The sequence below is a fragment of the Pipra filicauda genome, unplaced genomic scaffold, assembly GCF_003945595.2.
Source record: "Pipra filicauda isolate LSUMZ 115617 unplaced genomic scaffold, ASM394559v2 scaffold138_size1969278_pilon, whole genome shotgun sequence".
In the NCBI taxonomy this organism is placed as follows: domain Eukaryota; kingdom Metazoa; phylum Chordata; class Aves; order Passeriformes; family Pipridae; genus Pipra; species Pipra filicauda.
This window is the reverse complement of record NW_024103862.1, coordinates 1,915,713-1,932,666: the sequence shown is the minus strand read 5'-3', so window position 1 is coordinate 1,932,666 and position 16,954 is coordinate 1,915,713. Positions and strand designations below refer to the sequence as shown.

The following is a 16,954-nucleotide window of genomic DNA, read 5'->3' as shown; positions in this document are numbered from 1 at the left end:
TTTCTTTTTCTTCTTTCATTCCCCTTTACCCATCCCCATGCACCCAGTTCAGCTGGTGACTGGCATTCCTGAGAGCTGCTGGAAATCAACGTATCTCAGGATCTCTCTCTACTGAGAAATGTTGTGAAGAATGGATAATGGCATAAGCAAAAATTCTTGATATCCTTAAAATATTATGATAGATCCTCACTTTCAGTGCTATCTCTATGAAAATGACAGCAAGAGACTCACACTGAATTACAAGCAAAAACTGATAATCGAATGTATAATCTTGTTTATAAGTTTATTCTTCATAATATACTAAGCAGTACTTTGAAAAACACTTTGTCTTCTCAGTAGTATTTTGATTGCCAGCTCACCTGAAGTGTCAGGATGTGATACTAGTACAGCAGAGATTGTTATTTACAGTCCAGATTGTGTTTTATTTTGAAGAATCTAACTCCTATGACTCTCTATAACCCTGTGTTTTCTTCTAAAGGCATTCAAGGAATACACAAGTGATGATATGAATGTAGCTCCCGAAGACAGAGTGTGGGTGCGAGGGTGGTTCCCAATTCTCTTCGAGTTGTCCTGTATCATCAATAGATGCAAATTAGATGTAAGAACCAGGTAACAATCAGTATTTGTAATTCAAATTTTAAAAGGCTTAGTTTACACTTTTAAAATAGAAACAACTCTTCTACTAAATGTAACCATCATAAAATGATTTATATATTTAAATTTGGGTGATATCACTTTGGAAACACTAAACACCTTTTAAATGGATGCTCGAATGCAGACATTTAGTCTGTGTTCTTTACATATGACATTTTTATTTTCTGTTATAATCAATAATGAAGTTAAGTAGCTGTGATTGCGTTGTGTGTCTTGCCCATCATACTTCGTTTGGGGATTTTAAGACTGGGTTTATACTAGATTCATTCGCTGGTTGAAGATTGCAGAAACAGTTGAAAAATCAAAGCTGTACTCTGATCTCATATAAAACCTGCTTATTTTCCTTGAATATGGCTCTTCCCTTCTAAAGTATATTCAGTTGCAGTTCAGATGCCAAATATGAGAGGTTGTATACAAATAACTGAATTTGCCCATCTACATGTGAGCTGTGCATATGGACTCCCTTTATAGCGGGTGAAGGTTAATACTTGTTCCTTCCTGGAAATATTTGTTTGTTTGTTCTTGTGGTCCCTGGTAACAAAGTTGTTTTCCTACTTCAATTTTAAATTACTGCAGTTCTCTGGCTGTTGCCTGTAACTATAAAGTGCTTTTTTTTACAAGGTGATTTTCTACTTAGTTTCTGTGTACTAGTGTGCCTGATCCACATCAGATCCAGGTATAATGTTCTCAACAGCATTTGAGTTTGTTATTGTTGCTGCAGTTGGACATATTTGGTCTCACACATGTTGTGTTTCTGTAACTCTTAGTATATGTTTTTCTTTCTTCATTTCAGGGGCTTAACAGTAATGTTTGAAATAATGAAGACCTACGGCCATACTTATGAAAAACACTGGTGGCAAGATTTGTTTCGAATTGTCTTCAGGATATTTGACAACATGAAACTGCCAGAACAGCAGACTGAGGTGAAAAAAGTGGGAAAATATAGTTTACATGAAAACTATATTTACAGCAGAAAACCTGTAATATAGATTTATCAAGTAACGTTAGGCAAACCTCAGCTTGAGTGATTGACCTCTATATGATTTTAGTAGCCTTTTTTTGTTTTAATGGCATTCTGTTGGCAGGTGTTGTCACTTTTTTCATTTTTTTAATGTGTGAAAGGCCTAGTAGTTTACACTATGAACTATGAGAGGAATAGCATAAAATTAAATACTTGTAGTGTTATAAAAACTGTAGCTTTTACATGTGATGTGTGGAATCTGAAACACACAACATGCTCAATGAAGCGAGACTTGTAATCAGCAGTGAAGTCACAATTAGAAGAAATAAGTTCTAGTAGTTCAAAAACTTTTGATACCTAAGGAAAAAAAAACCAAAACAGAAGAAAAGAAACCCCCATAACCAATGCAAAAACGAACAGAAAATCCCCCCAAACAGCACTGTGCTTTCACTGGACTCTTTTGACCTGCCAAACCAGAACGAGGTACTGTTCTGACAAAGAATTGAACAGAAATGGACCTAAAGATGGAAATTAGGTGTAAATTATTAATATTAGAGGTTTGACCAAAATTGTTGATTGTTTGGGAAGCCTTGTCTAGCTGTTTATGGAAGGACATGTCTCACTTTCCAAGTTTTTATTCTCTGGAAAATACTTAAACACAGCTTTGATGTGGTGTTAAATCGTTGATCTCGTTAAAAACACTGAGACAGTTGTTTGTAGTTTTGTAGAAACTCTGTTTCTGTAGTTTTTTAAAACATGCTAGTTAGCAAAGCAAAAGTTGGGGCTCCAAGTTTTGAGGGTTTTGAGATACAGAAACAAATTGCATGTCACTAGTAAGCAATTCAAATTAGGTAAATACGTGTATCCTGAAGTGTCACCTTAAAGTTGTAACTCTTCTTTTTTTCCACTCCTAGAAAGCAGAATGGATGACAACTACTTGTAACCATGCACTTTATGCAATATGTGATGTATTCACACAGTATTTAGAAGTACTTAGTGATGTTCTTTTGGATGATATATTTGCACAGCTGTACTGGTGCGTGCAGCAAGGTAGGACTGTACCAGATTATGTTAAAACAATGTTAACATTTTACTGTGTTGAATGTGAATAAACAAATACACTGTTTGTCTTTTACAGACAATGAACAACTGGCACGATCTGGTACAAACTGTTTGGAGAATGTTGTCATCCTAAATGGTGAAAAGTTTACCCTAGAAATCTGGGATAAAACTTGCACTTGCATGCTGGATATTTTCAAAACTACAATCCCTCACGCGTAAGACAACTGCTAATATTTATATTTTCTAAAATAGTTCAACTAAATTATTTACCGATTTCAAATTCTCAGATGTCTCATAGATGGGGTGAATAAAAAGCTGTTATGTGTGGACTAAAGAGAAACAGACTTTCTTGGAACATAATGATAAGTTAGGTACTAGGTATACTTTTGTATTATAAATGATAAACTGTTAAAACCTAAAATGCTATATAGGAGATGAGTGGAAAAACCAATGACCCTCAAAATGTAACTTGATTCAATTTGACAATGTTGGATTTTTTTTGAGAAGTACTGTCTGATTTTTTTTTTTATTTTCTTTTTTGTAATAGAATAATGCTATTGATAGGCAGACTTTGCTGTTTGTAATTACATGTGAAGCTTTTTCCACTGTGGGGATGCAGGGGTGACAAATAGAAGATTTTTGGGTGAGGAGGAAGGGGGAGCTGTTTAAGGATTTTCTTCACTCAAAAGACCTTCTGCACCTGGAAGGTTTAAGTCTAGGAGAAGTAGCGTGGGAACTGTAACATTCTGTCTTTCCCTCGGGCTGTTCTTGCTGAAACAGACGAATTTTCTATGAAGGAAGATACCTGCAGGCTGTGTAAAACTTCAAAGCTTCCTTTCCCACAGACTTGGGGGAAGGGAGATAAGAAGAGAAAATAAAAACAGTACAAGAGCAGCCTAGTGGGCATCTGCACATGCGTCAGGCCTTTGATATGTGAGGCAGGAGACCTGCTCCGTGTGTGTATTTCTCACCAGGCTGTGAATTTTTACAGTGCCTTGTAGCATTTCCGGTTTCCAATTAAAGTTCCCTCAGTGTTTTAGCTAAGGCTTAGTTCTCCGGTTACCTGCATGCATATCAAGTCTTACGTCCACAAAATACTAAAATACTTCAAGTCTTACAGATTTAAGTCTCTGTGGTTGATGGTTAACTTCCATCATATGTTTGTGAATCCTAAGCTTTTTATGAAAATGATCTTGCATAATTAGTAACTCTTTCCCTTCATGTTATAACTAATGTGAAGCTTCTTGAAACAAGGCTTCCCCATTCAGAGGATTATCTTATACATATGCATCAGAGGGCAGAGTAACAAAAAATCATGTCCAGCATTATGCCAAAGTTGAGGGTTTTTTTCCCCTGTGCTACCCACACTGAGATGAAACACTACTTGTTTTCATATCTGATGTTATTATTTGTTCTGTGTCTGTCAGCTAGTTCATGGCCTTTGCTTCTGGGACCTAGTTCAGGCTTGAAGAAAACTGAAGCAAAAGGAGCCTTCTGCATGTCAGTCTTTCCTTAATTTTAGAGTTGTGTACCAGATAGCACTCAAAGAGAGCTTCATTAACAGAAAAAATCCAAAACAGATTCATTCATTAACAGATAAAATCTGTCACTACCTCACCTACTTTTTTTATGTGAGTAGGTATGAATTAATTCCATCCAAAAATAATACTGAAATAAAGCTGAAACACTCGGGAGCTAGCAAGATATTTTTTCTGCATTTTGGTAACTGCCAGAGATAAAATTTGAAACCAAATCTCTGGATGTAAAAGTCCAGTTGAATTAGCCCTGAATTACTGTGTCCCATACTTGAAAAGATTTTGAAGTAAATAGTCACTAGCAGAATATTTGCTTTGATTTCAGCACACAATCAAAACTTATTTTTCTGGGTGTTCTTATAGTTGAATATTAGAAACCTTTCTGCAGCAGCATTTTGGATATCTTAATATTTAGACACATTCAAAATACTCTTCTTGCCTTTAGTTATATCTGATTTGAAATATGTGCATTATTCCCTTTGATTATGGCTCTTCTGCTTTTCAAATAGGTTATTTTTCCTGGGAGAATATCTGACTCCTTCCATAGATTTCCAGTCTTCTCATCTCCTTTTTTCATCTTTCTGTGCCTTCTTTTGAGAACTTGATTATATTATTCCTTCTTTAATTTCTTGGAGGTTCCCAGCTTTTGCAGGGTAGAGTAAATCTTACTTACATTTTATATGAGAATAATCTCTTGAGCATATGTAATTCATCTCCTTTTCCATGGTGAAAGTACATCAGCAATTGTTGGGTGACAAAAAACTGCTCAAAAGTGTCTTTTCACTTTGACCATATTTAATTAAAACCAAACAATATGCAGGTATTTGTAATTTTAATGGAGACTTTGTACTCATCTTTTTTTCCTTCTCTTTCTGAGTCCTAGGAGGATACTTTTTTTTTTCCTCTCTTTTTATGGGATCTAGTTCTTTTTCTGTGACTCCTGGTTTGGCTGCAATCCCATATTTGTATTTCTTAGTCCCTCTATTAGCCTTATTTTTGCAACAAAGCTTTTCCTTTTATTTTTGCAACAGAGCTTTTCCTGCCCTCCCAGCCTTAATTTTTTATTACTTTTTTTTTTTGACAATGCAGTTTTAATACCCAGCTTTTTGTGAAGGCTGCCTCAGTGCTTAGAGAAGAAGGCAAATGATGCTTTTACCTTTGTTTACCCATATGCAGAAGTAACACAATAGTTAATGTTGAATTGAAGAGGAAAAGTCTCACAGTGGTATATATGAAAACTTTCTGGGCAAGTGCTTTAATTGCTAATTGTCTTGAAATAGTCAGATGCTACAAATCTCTGGAGTGTAAAGTATCTTCTGGCAGAGGTTCTTATAACTGTGATCAGATAGGGTAACATATGTTTTTTATTAGCATTCATATAAAACATCTCCCAAGTATTGTGTAACTAACTTATTCAATTTAAGAGCTGCAACATTGGCTGCGGGAGTTCTTAGTTGCAGTATCAGTATCAGCCTCTGCTGGTTCTTGGCAAGTTACTTTCTTGCAAAGAGAGATGAACATATTATTTCCTTGTTTTGAAAATGTGGTACTGGAATATTTACTCAGCTACCAATTCCAGCAAGGATCACTCACTAGAAAACCACAAACTGTACTGCTGCCAAGCTTCTACAGAATCATTGAGGTGTTGATAGCTGAAGGTACTAATACAGAATGACACAGAATGGCTAAATTTGGAAGGGGCTGTGGAGGTTGTCTGATCCAACCCCTGTGCTAAGGCATGGCCACCCAGAGCAGTTTTCCCGGGATCGTATTCTGGCTTTTGGATATCTCCAAGAAGTGAAGCCCCACAGCTGTTTTTGGCAACCTGTGCCAGTGCTTGGTCACAGTCACAGTGAAAAAGTGTTCCCTGATGTTCATATGGAACCTTCTGTGTTTCAGTTTGTACCATTGCCTCTGGTCTTGGCACTGCAAATCACTGGAAAAAGCCTGTCTCTGTCTTCTTTGCTCTGTCCTTTCAGATATTTATATATGTTGCTGAGATGCCCTGAGCCTTCTCTTCACCAGCCTGGACAGTCCCAGCTCTCTCAGCCTTTCCTTATAGGAGACATGCTCCAGTCCCTTCACCACCTTTGTGGCCTTTTTTTGGACCCTCCCCAGTAGGTCCATGTCTTTTATACTGGGAGCCCAGGACTGGACACAGTGCTGAGCAGAGGGGCAGGATCCCCTCCCTCTCCTCATGTAGCCCAGGATACCATTTTCTTTCTTTGCAGCAAGGGCACACTGCTGACTCATGTCCAACCTGATGTCCGCCGGGATCTCCACGGCTTTCTCTGTTATGCTGCTTTCCAGTTGGGCAGCTCCCAGCATGTCCTGGTGCATGGGATTGTTCCTCCCCAAATGAAGAACTTTGCACTTCACCCCTGTTAAACTGCACAAGGTTCCCATCAGCCCATTTCTCCAGCCTGTTCAGATCCATCTGGGTGCATCATGACCCTCTGGTATATCAGCCACTCCTCCTACTTTTGTTTCTTCAGCAAACTTGCTGAAGTCCGCTCTGCCCCATCAGCCAGATCATTCGTTAAGATGCTGAACAGAACTGGACCCGGTGTTGCTCCCTGGGATGTACCACTGGACTCCAACTAGATTTTATGCCCCTTGTCACCATCCTCTTAGCTTCTAGGCTGTTCAGCCAGTTTTTGATCCACCTCACTGTTTGCTCATCCAGCCCATAGTTTGTTAGCTTATTTTAATGGGGTTTTTTTATTTTTATTTTTGTTTAAGTTCTGTTTCTAAATTTTGTTGATGAAAATTTTCTGAAGCTTCATGAGAGCAAGTCTTGGCTTGCTGGTGCTGAGACAGCCATCCTGAATGCCCTCTTGTCCTCAAGAAATTCAACAGTTAGAATTGATTCCTTGCACAAATTATGATGGTCTGGCCTCTACTGGCTCATAACGGCTCATTATTCCAAGACCTCAATTTGTGTCCTTGTAGCTTTCAAGAATCAGTTCAGTTCTCTGTTCTGCTTTATTTGTTGTCTCATTACATGCCTCAATATTTTATATTTCCTTATCTCCAGTTTGTCTTTCTAGTTATCTGATCTTTAGTTGTCTGGAGATCAGTGATACATTAATTTAGGAACCTTAACACAGTGAGAAAAGGCTCTTCCATCATGCATTGCCTCACACAGACTGAAACTAAATAGTTTGAGATCTTAATGATGACAAATAACTTTAATTTTACTTTGTAGTGATAGATTTGAAGAAAAAGAGATAATGGGACCGCTTAAGTTGTTTAATCCAGTTTCCCTCAATTCTTGGCAAGCACAGACAGCCTCAATAGGTTACAATCAATGTAGAAATTTTTTAGTGCTTAAGGTGAAGATTTTCAAGACAGCAACATCTATAGGAAATCAGCAGAGAATGATCAGTATTGTCAGTGACTTGATACCATGTAACAGCAATGAATCCTAAGTGAAAATGGAAACACAGTGCTGGAACATACCCCACAGAGAGGATGCAAAACATTTCCAGATATTTATGCAGATTTGTTCTGGGGTAGATTAATTCCTTATTCTAGGTAAAGCTTAAGGCAGTGTGGGAGAACAGAGCCCACTAATGGCACTAGAACACTGCCTTAAACCAAATCCACTATTTCTGAGAAAAATTACTTCACCTCTACGTAATCCAGTTGTCCATCCAAAGTATCTGGCAGAAACATTGAAGTTCAAAAACCACAATACTTATATTTTTTTCAATTTGTGTGAAAGAAAAATGTGTATACTTAGAACTGAAATTAGTTTATTAATTTATGGAAGTATCTATATAATAATCTTTTAATTTTAATTAAATTAATAGAAACAAAAACCCCACCATGTTGAAGTGGACTTTTTAGAGTGTTGGTTCTGATTTGTACTTCAAACTTAGTAAATTTGGTATTGATTTTGTGTTTTAAAGGCTGCTGACTTGGCGACCCGTTGCAGGGGAGTTTGGCTCTGGCTCTCCCTCTGATGCAAAAGAAAAACTGGTAAGCTGCTGAAATAAATACTTTAAGATTGCAAGAGCTGGGTATCATTGTGTTGTGATGAAGAATAATTTCAAAATATGCATTTTTCAATTACGATTTACTTGAAAACTTTTTTTCCAGCTAGAGTTCTATTTAGTGCTTTAAAATAACAAGGAATTAATTGATAAAGAAGTACATATTTGTTTGCAGTAGACATAGCTTCCTGAAGTTGGCTTTAGGTAGTTACTTGTGTTTGTTTTAGGTCATGTTCTGTGTCTCACAGTTTCTCTAATACTGTATTTAGGCTTTGAGTTGTTTCCTGTTTTGGGTCATGTTTTTTCTTTCATTTTGATACATTGGCAAGATGAGAAAATGGTAAAGGGGGATAGAATGACAGATTGACTTCTTTTTTTTTTTTCCTTCAGATTTTCTCTGGTAATAAGAACTTAAACGTCAGTGTTTAAAATAGAAAATCTATATAACCATGAGATTGCTGAGCACTGATTGAATAAACTGAGGTATAATTTGGATTTACCTACAGGTTGACAGCCCTGTAGCTACTTTACTACTGACGAGAATTAGTTTGTCTTTTGAAATTCCCACAAGATTGCTGCATAAAGTTCTTCATAGATTAATGAAGCATTTGATAACAGTTGTTCAAGGGTAATGGTCCCAAATGAGCTCTACCAAGAAAGACCGACTCCCTCCATTTGTCTTTATGGAGTGTTACCATAATTTAATTGAAACGGAGTGTAAATGTTTGTGATGGCCAGTTCTCATTGTATAGGTATTGTACATTCATGCTATATTATGTATGACTCATTTATAGTGGTTTGACGTGTAAAATGTTTGATCTAAACATTGGCTACATTTTTAATCCATCTATGTCAACGATAGCATGCATATATGGCAGATATATTAAATGTCGTAGTCTTGAGTAAATTGAAGAATCTTTTCTCTTTGAAATAGCTTTAGCATGAATGTTTTCAAAAATTTTTTTCATCTTCAGTGTAAAAAACACTTTGCAACTTCAAAATTAACAGAACTTATAGAATGAATAGTATTAAAGGAGAAATACTTTGGATCTTTTTGGTAGGATAGATTTTTTGCAGGCTTTAGATAATTTCATCTCATTTTTCTTTAGGTAGTTCAGATATGATGGAGTGTTTTGCTATGTATAGACATGATACTTATTAAAATATCTATTTATACTTAGTAGTGATGAAATCCTTGGTTTATACTGGTATGAGAAGTCGATACATTCCTTATAGGAACTATATGTGTAGATTTAAGTCTTGCTAACAGCACAATCAAGGGTATTCATGTGTAGTCTTCAGTGGCACTTATGGAACAAGTGCCAATAGAAATACTGGGTTATTGAGTGGAACATTATTTTATATATATATAGATACAGATAGATATATAGATATCTATAAATATATCTATATTACAGTTGGAAGGGACCAACAATGATCATCAAGTCCAACTCCTGTCCCTGCACAGGACCATCCCCAAGAGTCACACCACATGCCTGAGAGTATCATCTAAATGCTTCTTGAACTCTGTCAGGCCTGGTGCTGTGACCAGTCCACTGGGGAGCCTGTTCCAGTGCCCAACCACCCTCTGGGTGAAGAACCTTTTTTTAGTATTCAACCTAAGCCTCCTCTGACACAACATCAGGCCATTCCCTTGAGTCCTGTCACTGGTCACCATATATGTCTGTGTATAGATAGTTGCTTTGCAGTTAATGATAGCATATTTTGTTATTAATTACATTTCCCTCTTTCAATGAATGCTTTCTGAAATGAAAACAATACGTATTAATTTTAATACTTTACGTTCAACTTGTCAAGAAGGAAGATATTTATTAAAGAATAAAACAAAACTTCAACAATTTCTCTTCTAAAGTCACTGAGTTCTAGTTCACAAGGTAAGAGTAACAGGGAGAATTAGAACACGTTGCAGAAGTCTGCTGAAGCAGCTCTCTGGCAAAAGAATTTTAAATTAGAGTATTTTTGTGATTCTATGATTCTAAATGTATTCTCCTCCATCATTTCACTGTGGTAAATTCCTGTATCATCCATAGACGTGTTAGGAGCTTATGGTTCAGAACACTCAAGGGAGTAAAGACAAGTAAAGATGAAGTCTCATGATACTTCATATTGCTTGGACGTGTCATTTAAGAGCTGTATGTTCACATTTTCACCAGTTATAAAGGAAAACAGTTTCTTACAGAAGGTCTTGAGGAGTTTTTTCACTGTAGAACAGGGTCGAACCTGCGCAGTGGATTTTTTAGGTGAGACACAGTGTGCGCGGAACTGAGCCCACCCTTTAATCCTGAGGTTCATCTGCCGGGGCCAAGCGAGTTTGGACGGTGGCAGCGAGGTCCTCAGGACGTAGGTTTGATTAGAGTGACCTTCTCTTAGATGGATGGCCTTACAGGGCTAAGTGAGCTCCATCTGCCTGGGTTTGGAAATTAGAATTGTCCTTCTCCTGGGATGATTGCCAGAAGGCTAGTGAGCCCATCCTGCCCGTGGACATATTATATCTGACCCTACGGTTTTGACCTGTCTGGCATGGGAGACCCTGCCGACGGCATGTACCATCAGCAGCACAGCTCGCAACCTCATAGGGGCAACCTTGCAGCAAACCTCGTACACGTCACCTGGTAAAAGCCAAACTGTTGGCTGACACACTAAATGGTTGAGTGGAATACAAAGACCTATCTGCAAAACACATTAACTTTTATGTGTAATTAAATATTTGTCGCTTGTTAAATTTTCAAATCTTTCTTATTAGGTCATCTTTTTCATACATCTTTCATGAATGATAATATCAAATAAGACCAAAGTGAACAAAAGTGCAGTGTTGAAACAGCAAATATCTTAAACTGTGAAGAGCACAGCACTATTGACAATTGCTTGCCAAAGTTTTTTGTAAGTTAATTTCTTTTTTTTTTTTGGCTTTGTTTTCAGGATACAATCTCACAGAAGTCAGTAGATATTCATGACTCCATTCAGCCTAGACCTTCAGATGGACGCCCATATCTGCCCAGCACAGGGGCCACAGTAGGTGAAGAAACAAGTAAAACCAGGCCAACACCAAGTGCGTGCTTTGTAGTGACTTGGCATTTTATCTCTTTTAAGAGTAGTATTTAGCAGATGTTTGATATATGTAGAAACATGACAAGGAGAAAATCCTTGTTTGTATTTTTGTCATCCTATAGTGTTTCAGAACTCTGTTGGATTCCTGTGGGTCCACACTTTTGACCTATGTTTTAAAAATCAAGAGTTCAGCTGCTAACTTGCAGGCTTTTTACTGAAAGCAAAATATTAAAAATTGTGTTCTCCTTACAGTGCTATGTAAATGAGTAATAATTTTTTTTGTCTTAGGAGCAAAGATTTTTCAGTGCAAAATGCAACAGAAGCTGTAGTTGAAAATACAGCTGTAGAATGTAGTTGTAAAATCCTGTCTGTGATTTGAAGAGAGTATATGAAACCCTTAAGATAACCTGTGCAAAGTTATGTGTTAGTGCTTAAATGCTCATGTCTGTGGTGCTATTAGTACTTCCCACAAGTGCAAGCAAACAATGGTACCAGTACTGTCCTAAGCCTCCTGCCTGTGACAGCCTCAGGTTCTTGCTATTGCACTGATACTAAGATCCAAGTCACTCATTTTGGTGATTTTTAGATAACATTGAATATTTCTCCAATATATCACAGATGACTTCAGGAAATATTTTTTTAAGATGTGCCAATTGTTAACATGATCATAAGTTCTGGGTTTAGTGGTTCAAGACTGGTGGATTCCAGGTTTGTTTTCTGAATATACTTGAAGTCAAACTGTTCTTCAACTTACCCTCAAAATAGCTCAAAAAAAGAAAAAAGTATTGCAGTTCCCTAGTTAACAAGTAGTTTTCTTTTTCTTTCCTTTAAAGAATTTCCAGAACAGAAATTATTTGCTGCTCTTTTGATCAAATGCGTTGTACAGCTAGAACTCATTCAGACGATCGACAACATTGTGTTCTTCCCAGCAACGAGCAAAAAAGAGGATGCAGAGAATCTAGCAGCAGCACAAGTAAGTAGAACAGATAAGTTTCTCTCTTTTTAACAGCTTTTCCTCTGGTGGATAAAGCTTCATAAATTCTTACAGTGTCTGCTAATTTACAGTTTTTAGATGCACTTGAGATCTTCTCCAACTTGCATTAAATTGCTTTTGCTGTGCCAGGGCAGCAGGGTAGGATTGAATTATCACAAGAGCTTGCTGAACACAGTTATGAATTTTTACTTGAAATCCTTGGTTTTTTTCCTTTTTTTTTTTTAATAGAGAGATGCTGTAGACTTTGATGTCCACGTGGATACACAAGATCAAGGGATGTATCGTTTTCTGACATCACAGCAGCTTTTCAAACTTCTGGATTGCCTGTTGGAATCTCACAGATTTGCTAAAGCATTTAATTCAAACAATGAACAGAGAACTGCTCTCTGGAAAGCAGGTGAGTCAGTCATCTTGGGGAAATATTTAGTGACAGGGTGCTACCGTGCTTTTAAAGTCAAAACTACTTAGAAGCTGAATGTAAAAACTGAGTATCAGACTTTAGCTTTATGACCTTGGGATTCTTAAGGGAAGGAGACCTCATCTGTGCAGGTGCAGATATCTTCCTGGTTTCCTAAAATTTAAGGTTTCACTAAGTTACAGCTGCCAATGTGAGTCGCATGCTTGCAGGCAGAAACACAGGTTTCACAGCTAATTGGAAGCTTATGTACAAATGGGTGCCAAACACAATTGTGGCGTATATAAATAGGTTCATTTGTAGCAGTGCTCCACTGTACTTAATGTCATGAGAAATTAATTACCCAGGGTCGTTCTTCTAACTGTCTACGTGCAGAAAATGCTTAGAAGTGGGGGACTGTTAGGGAGAGTGTCATTTGAACCAAAAATCTAAATGGATGCTTGGAATTTCTCTAGGTTTCAAAGGCAAATCAAAGCCTAACCTCCTGAAGCAGGAGACGAGCAGCCTGGCCTGTGGGTTGCGCATTCTGTTCCGTATGTACATGGACGAAAGCCGTACCAGTGCGTGGGAGGAAGTCCAGCATAGACTATTAAAGTAAGGTCCATGTAGCTGAACCTGTTGATGTTGTTTCTGATGTTAAAGGAGTTTTTTTATTTAAAAGGATACACCTTCTCTGTTTGAGGTAAATTTCCTAGAGCTAATGTGCGCAGTGGTGGTCACAGCTAACACTAAGAGTTTTTATGTGCTGTGGAGGGTGCTGTGCCTCCAGCTACTGATGCTGTCTCTGCTTTTTGTTCTCATTACACGTTTTGCTGGAGAGAACAAAGGGTTTGTCACCTTTTTTTGTATCATGTGGGTAGGTGGGGGCTTGTTACAGCTCCTCTTTAAAAAGGAAGGCAACTGTCACCTAAACGCTGGGATTTTTTGTTTCAGTAACCTCAGGTATTTTAGGGAATTGACACTTCTCATCTGCAGAAATAGATGCTTTTGTTGAGCAGCTTTGTGTTGCACATAGAGAGGCTTTTGGCTTTTTGCTTATTCATTACTTTGAATGCTAAGATTCACCTGAATGGTTTCTGTTTACAGAGTTTTTCAAGCAAGTGTTGGAATAAGAGAGGGCTTAAAACTTTGACAGTAACACTTAAGGCAAAGACTTTAAGGTTCACAGACCAGGAAGCAGAGCTGAAAACTACCTGGTTACATCAGCATGAGATATGTTCTTAAAGTCTACATAGCGTTTGTCATGTGGATTTTAATACCTCTCAGAGAACGCTTGATGCACTTCAAATACATGCACAAACAGCATAATAACGTTTTATCAGCTTATTTTTTGCTGAAGTACTAGGACTTTGGGTTTAAGTTGAACAAGATCACTGCCTTCTGTAACTAATCAGGCTTAGAGTAGCTTTCATAAAAAAATGCTGTTCTACACCAGGGTTCTACTGCCATGAGTTACAAAGCCAGAGCTCCTTCTCTGCAGTAGAGCTTTGAATGAAATATGAGTTACTAATTTTTGTTTGTGTTCTCTCTAGTGTCTGCAGTGAGGCTCTGAGTTATTTCCTGACTCTTACATCAGAAAGTCATCGGGAAGCCTGGACTAATCTTTTACTCTTATTTTTGACTAAAGTGCTGAAGATAAGTGATGAAAGGGTAAGTAACTGTTTGGAATGGTGTTTCAGATAACATTTACAGGTAAGACGTAGTTCTAGGCCAGTTCTTCACACACAGTTATAGACTTGACTTTAAAAGCTCCTGCTGCTCTGTAGACACTCCTTTGTTGAGGGAATGTACATTCAAACTGCATTTGACAGATACTGACAGTAATAATTCAGTGTGAAGGTGCAGTGAGTGATAAAATAAAACGAGAGAAGTTGAAAGATGCTGGAATCCTTTAGAACTGTGTGTTAAGTTGCTTTTACCCCTCTCCTGCTGAAGAATAGGATTAGTGATTCAAAGAATTAACCTCTGTTTCTGACTCCAGTGCTACATGTACATCACCTTGACCTTCTCCAAAGCAATTCTGCAATAAATAAATCCATAATTAGATCTCTCTCTGTTTTTAACAAAACCTGGCTGAAATATTTAAGTGAAAGGGACCAACTACAGTAAAAAACTGGTAATAGAAAAATATTTCCTTTTGGAGAATAAGCATTAGTAAGGAGCTGTGTGTAGCTAGTGAGCATCTGTCAGAGTATGTCAGAGCTGTCATAGCCTTATTCTAGCACTGCTAACTTCAGTTATAAAGATGTTTCTGCTTGTCACATTGTGGGTTTCTCACCGTGATTTAAAGAAGTATTTAAAATTCATATCTTGCAATGTGCCTTCCGAGGTGTATTGATGTATAATAGAGTAATTTCTTCTGTTTGTTTTCTCTGCAGTTCAAAGCCCATGCATCGTTCTACTATCCTCTGTTGTGTGAAATCATGCAGTTTGACCTTATTCCTGAGCTTCGAGCTGTTTTACGGAGGTTTTTCCTGCGGATTGGTGTGGTTTTCCAAATATCCCAACCACCAGAACAAGAGTCTGGAATAAGCAAGCAGTAGCAGATAGTGACACTCTGTTTAAAAGTTTATATTCCTCAGCTAAATACAAGGACCAGGTAGCTGAGCCATTCTGTCTGGATATCCATAAAAATGATTTCTTTGTATGGCAACATGTATCCAAGGGTTAACGGTACAGACGCTTACAACTGTAATTAAGGCTTGCAACACTCCAGTCCCTTTATTTCCTGACGGATTATCTCTATCGGTTTCTCTTCCCTGGCTCGTGCTGAGCACAAAGCCAGTTTTTAGCACAGTCCCCTTGTCAGCATGGGCTGCAGTATCCTTTACTGTCCTAGACAGCAGTATAGCAACAGATGTTTATGGCGGGTGTGAAAGTAAAATGTACCCAAAGAAACATATATATGTAAAGGTTTGAGCTTCTGCGAGAAGTACAACTCAGGAGAGCTGTATTTTGAAGGATAAAATGTTTATAGTGAAAAGAAAATTGAGATTATTGTTCATGGTAAAAGATATTTAGCAACTATGTCTGATATTCTTATTCTAAGATTTTTGCACACTCAGGCTGTCTGAGACATTGGTAATCATCCTTCTGTGAAAATGTACAGAGATGCAGGTCTGTAATATAAACTCTTTAACACTATACAGTTCTTCCGGAATTGTTTTATTTCTGTAATATTGATTTGCTGAAAGCCCATAACTCTTACTCGTTTACCAAATGCACTAGAAGTTTGGGTTTATTTTTTTTGGGGTTGTGAGTTTTCTTCCTCTTTTTTTGTTGTTTTGTTTTGCTTTGTTTCATTGTAGCCCAGAAGTTAGTGTTGCCGACTTTTGTCAAGAACAGCGGTAGAAATATCACGACTGACATAACTACCTGTAATATACTTGTTTTAGGGCTTTTAAATATTAAAACGAGCCATTGAAATGATGATCCTTCAAGGACTGGAACTTGAATCACTGCAAACAAGTCTAGGTTGTGTCTGCTGTCAGATGTTTTTTGTTTGATGTAGATTTCACTCTTATGTACAGAATTTAATGTTGAATATATTCAAGTAACAAATCTGGCATGGTTTGGGGATGGTTAAATTTATTGGAAATGTATTCATACTGTGAATTGTGCTCTGATGGTTAACAGATGAGATTGTCAAGCATTCTGTATTACAATGGATGTAGAAATTTTTTTCAGATGGACAAAATGTATATGGTACAGATATGTAAAGTTTTCTATGTAAAAAAAAATTCTGTACAACTTTCTGTACAATATTTGGTTCTCATCTGGCATATTCTAATCAGGTTATAGGTCAATAAAGTTTTTGAACTCTTTCATCAGTGCAATCAAAACCGGTCTAATCCACAGCTACTTGTTTTAGTTTGCTTTGCCTCTCATGCTTCTGTTTCAAAAGAGCAAACCCCGGCCTCCTGGGGGCAGAAAGGTGGGTGACCTTTGGTTGACTGTGATGTGTCTTCTCACTTTTACAAATACAGTGGGAAAAAGAAGGGTAAATTAAAAAAAAAAAAAAAAACAAAGGGCAGGGAGGAGGAGAATAAAAGTGTTTGTGCATGAACTGGTCAAATGAACCCTCTAGTGCTGCCCAGATAGAAACTCAAATACTGGGCATTGCTTTCTGGGGATTAAAATATAAACACCAAACTGACAAGGGAGAAAGGGTGGTTGGGAGGCAAAGGCTGGGAGTTCTGCTGCCTGCTGACTTGGAACACATCAGCCAGCTCAGCTTTGTCAGCATCTCTGCTTTGATGAGTAAAA

At 37.5% G+C, this 16,954-nt stretch overlaps 1 protein-coding gene across 1 annotated transcript in view; it reads left to right on the top strand.

Moving 5' to 3' along the window:
- Positions 1-16,530, top strand: part of ARFGEF1 (ADP ribosylation factor guanine nucleotide exchange factor 1) — a 49,914-nt gene extending 33,384 nt beyond the window's left edge. The window contains exons 25-35 of the mRNA XM_039378441.1: positions 479-609; positions 1,448-1,577; positions 2,530-2,665; positions 2,754-2,892; positions 8,127-8,196; positions 11,151-11,280; positions 12,113-12,252; positions 12,502-12,670; positions 13,144-13,282; positions 14,221-14,338; positions 15,067-16,530. Of these exons, the coding sequence (XP_039234375.1) occupies positions 479-609; positions 1,448-1,577; positions 2,530-2,665; positions 2,754-2,892; positions 8,127-8,196; positions 11,151-11,280; positions 12,113-12,252; positions 12,502-12,670; positions 13,144-13,282; positions 14,221-14,338; positions 15,067-15,231 (1,467 nt within the window). The 3' untranslated portion in view covers positions 15,232-16,530. The remainder of the gene's footprint in view (positions 1-478; positions 610-1,447; positions 1,578-2,529; positions 2,666-2,753; positions 2,893-8,126; positions 8,197-11,150; positions 11,281-12,112; positions 12,253-12,501; positions 12,671-13,143; positions 13,283-14,220; positions 14,339-15,066) is intronic.
- The last annotated feature ends 424 nt before the right edge of the window (positions 16,531-16,954 follow it).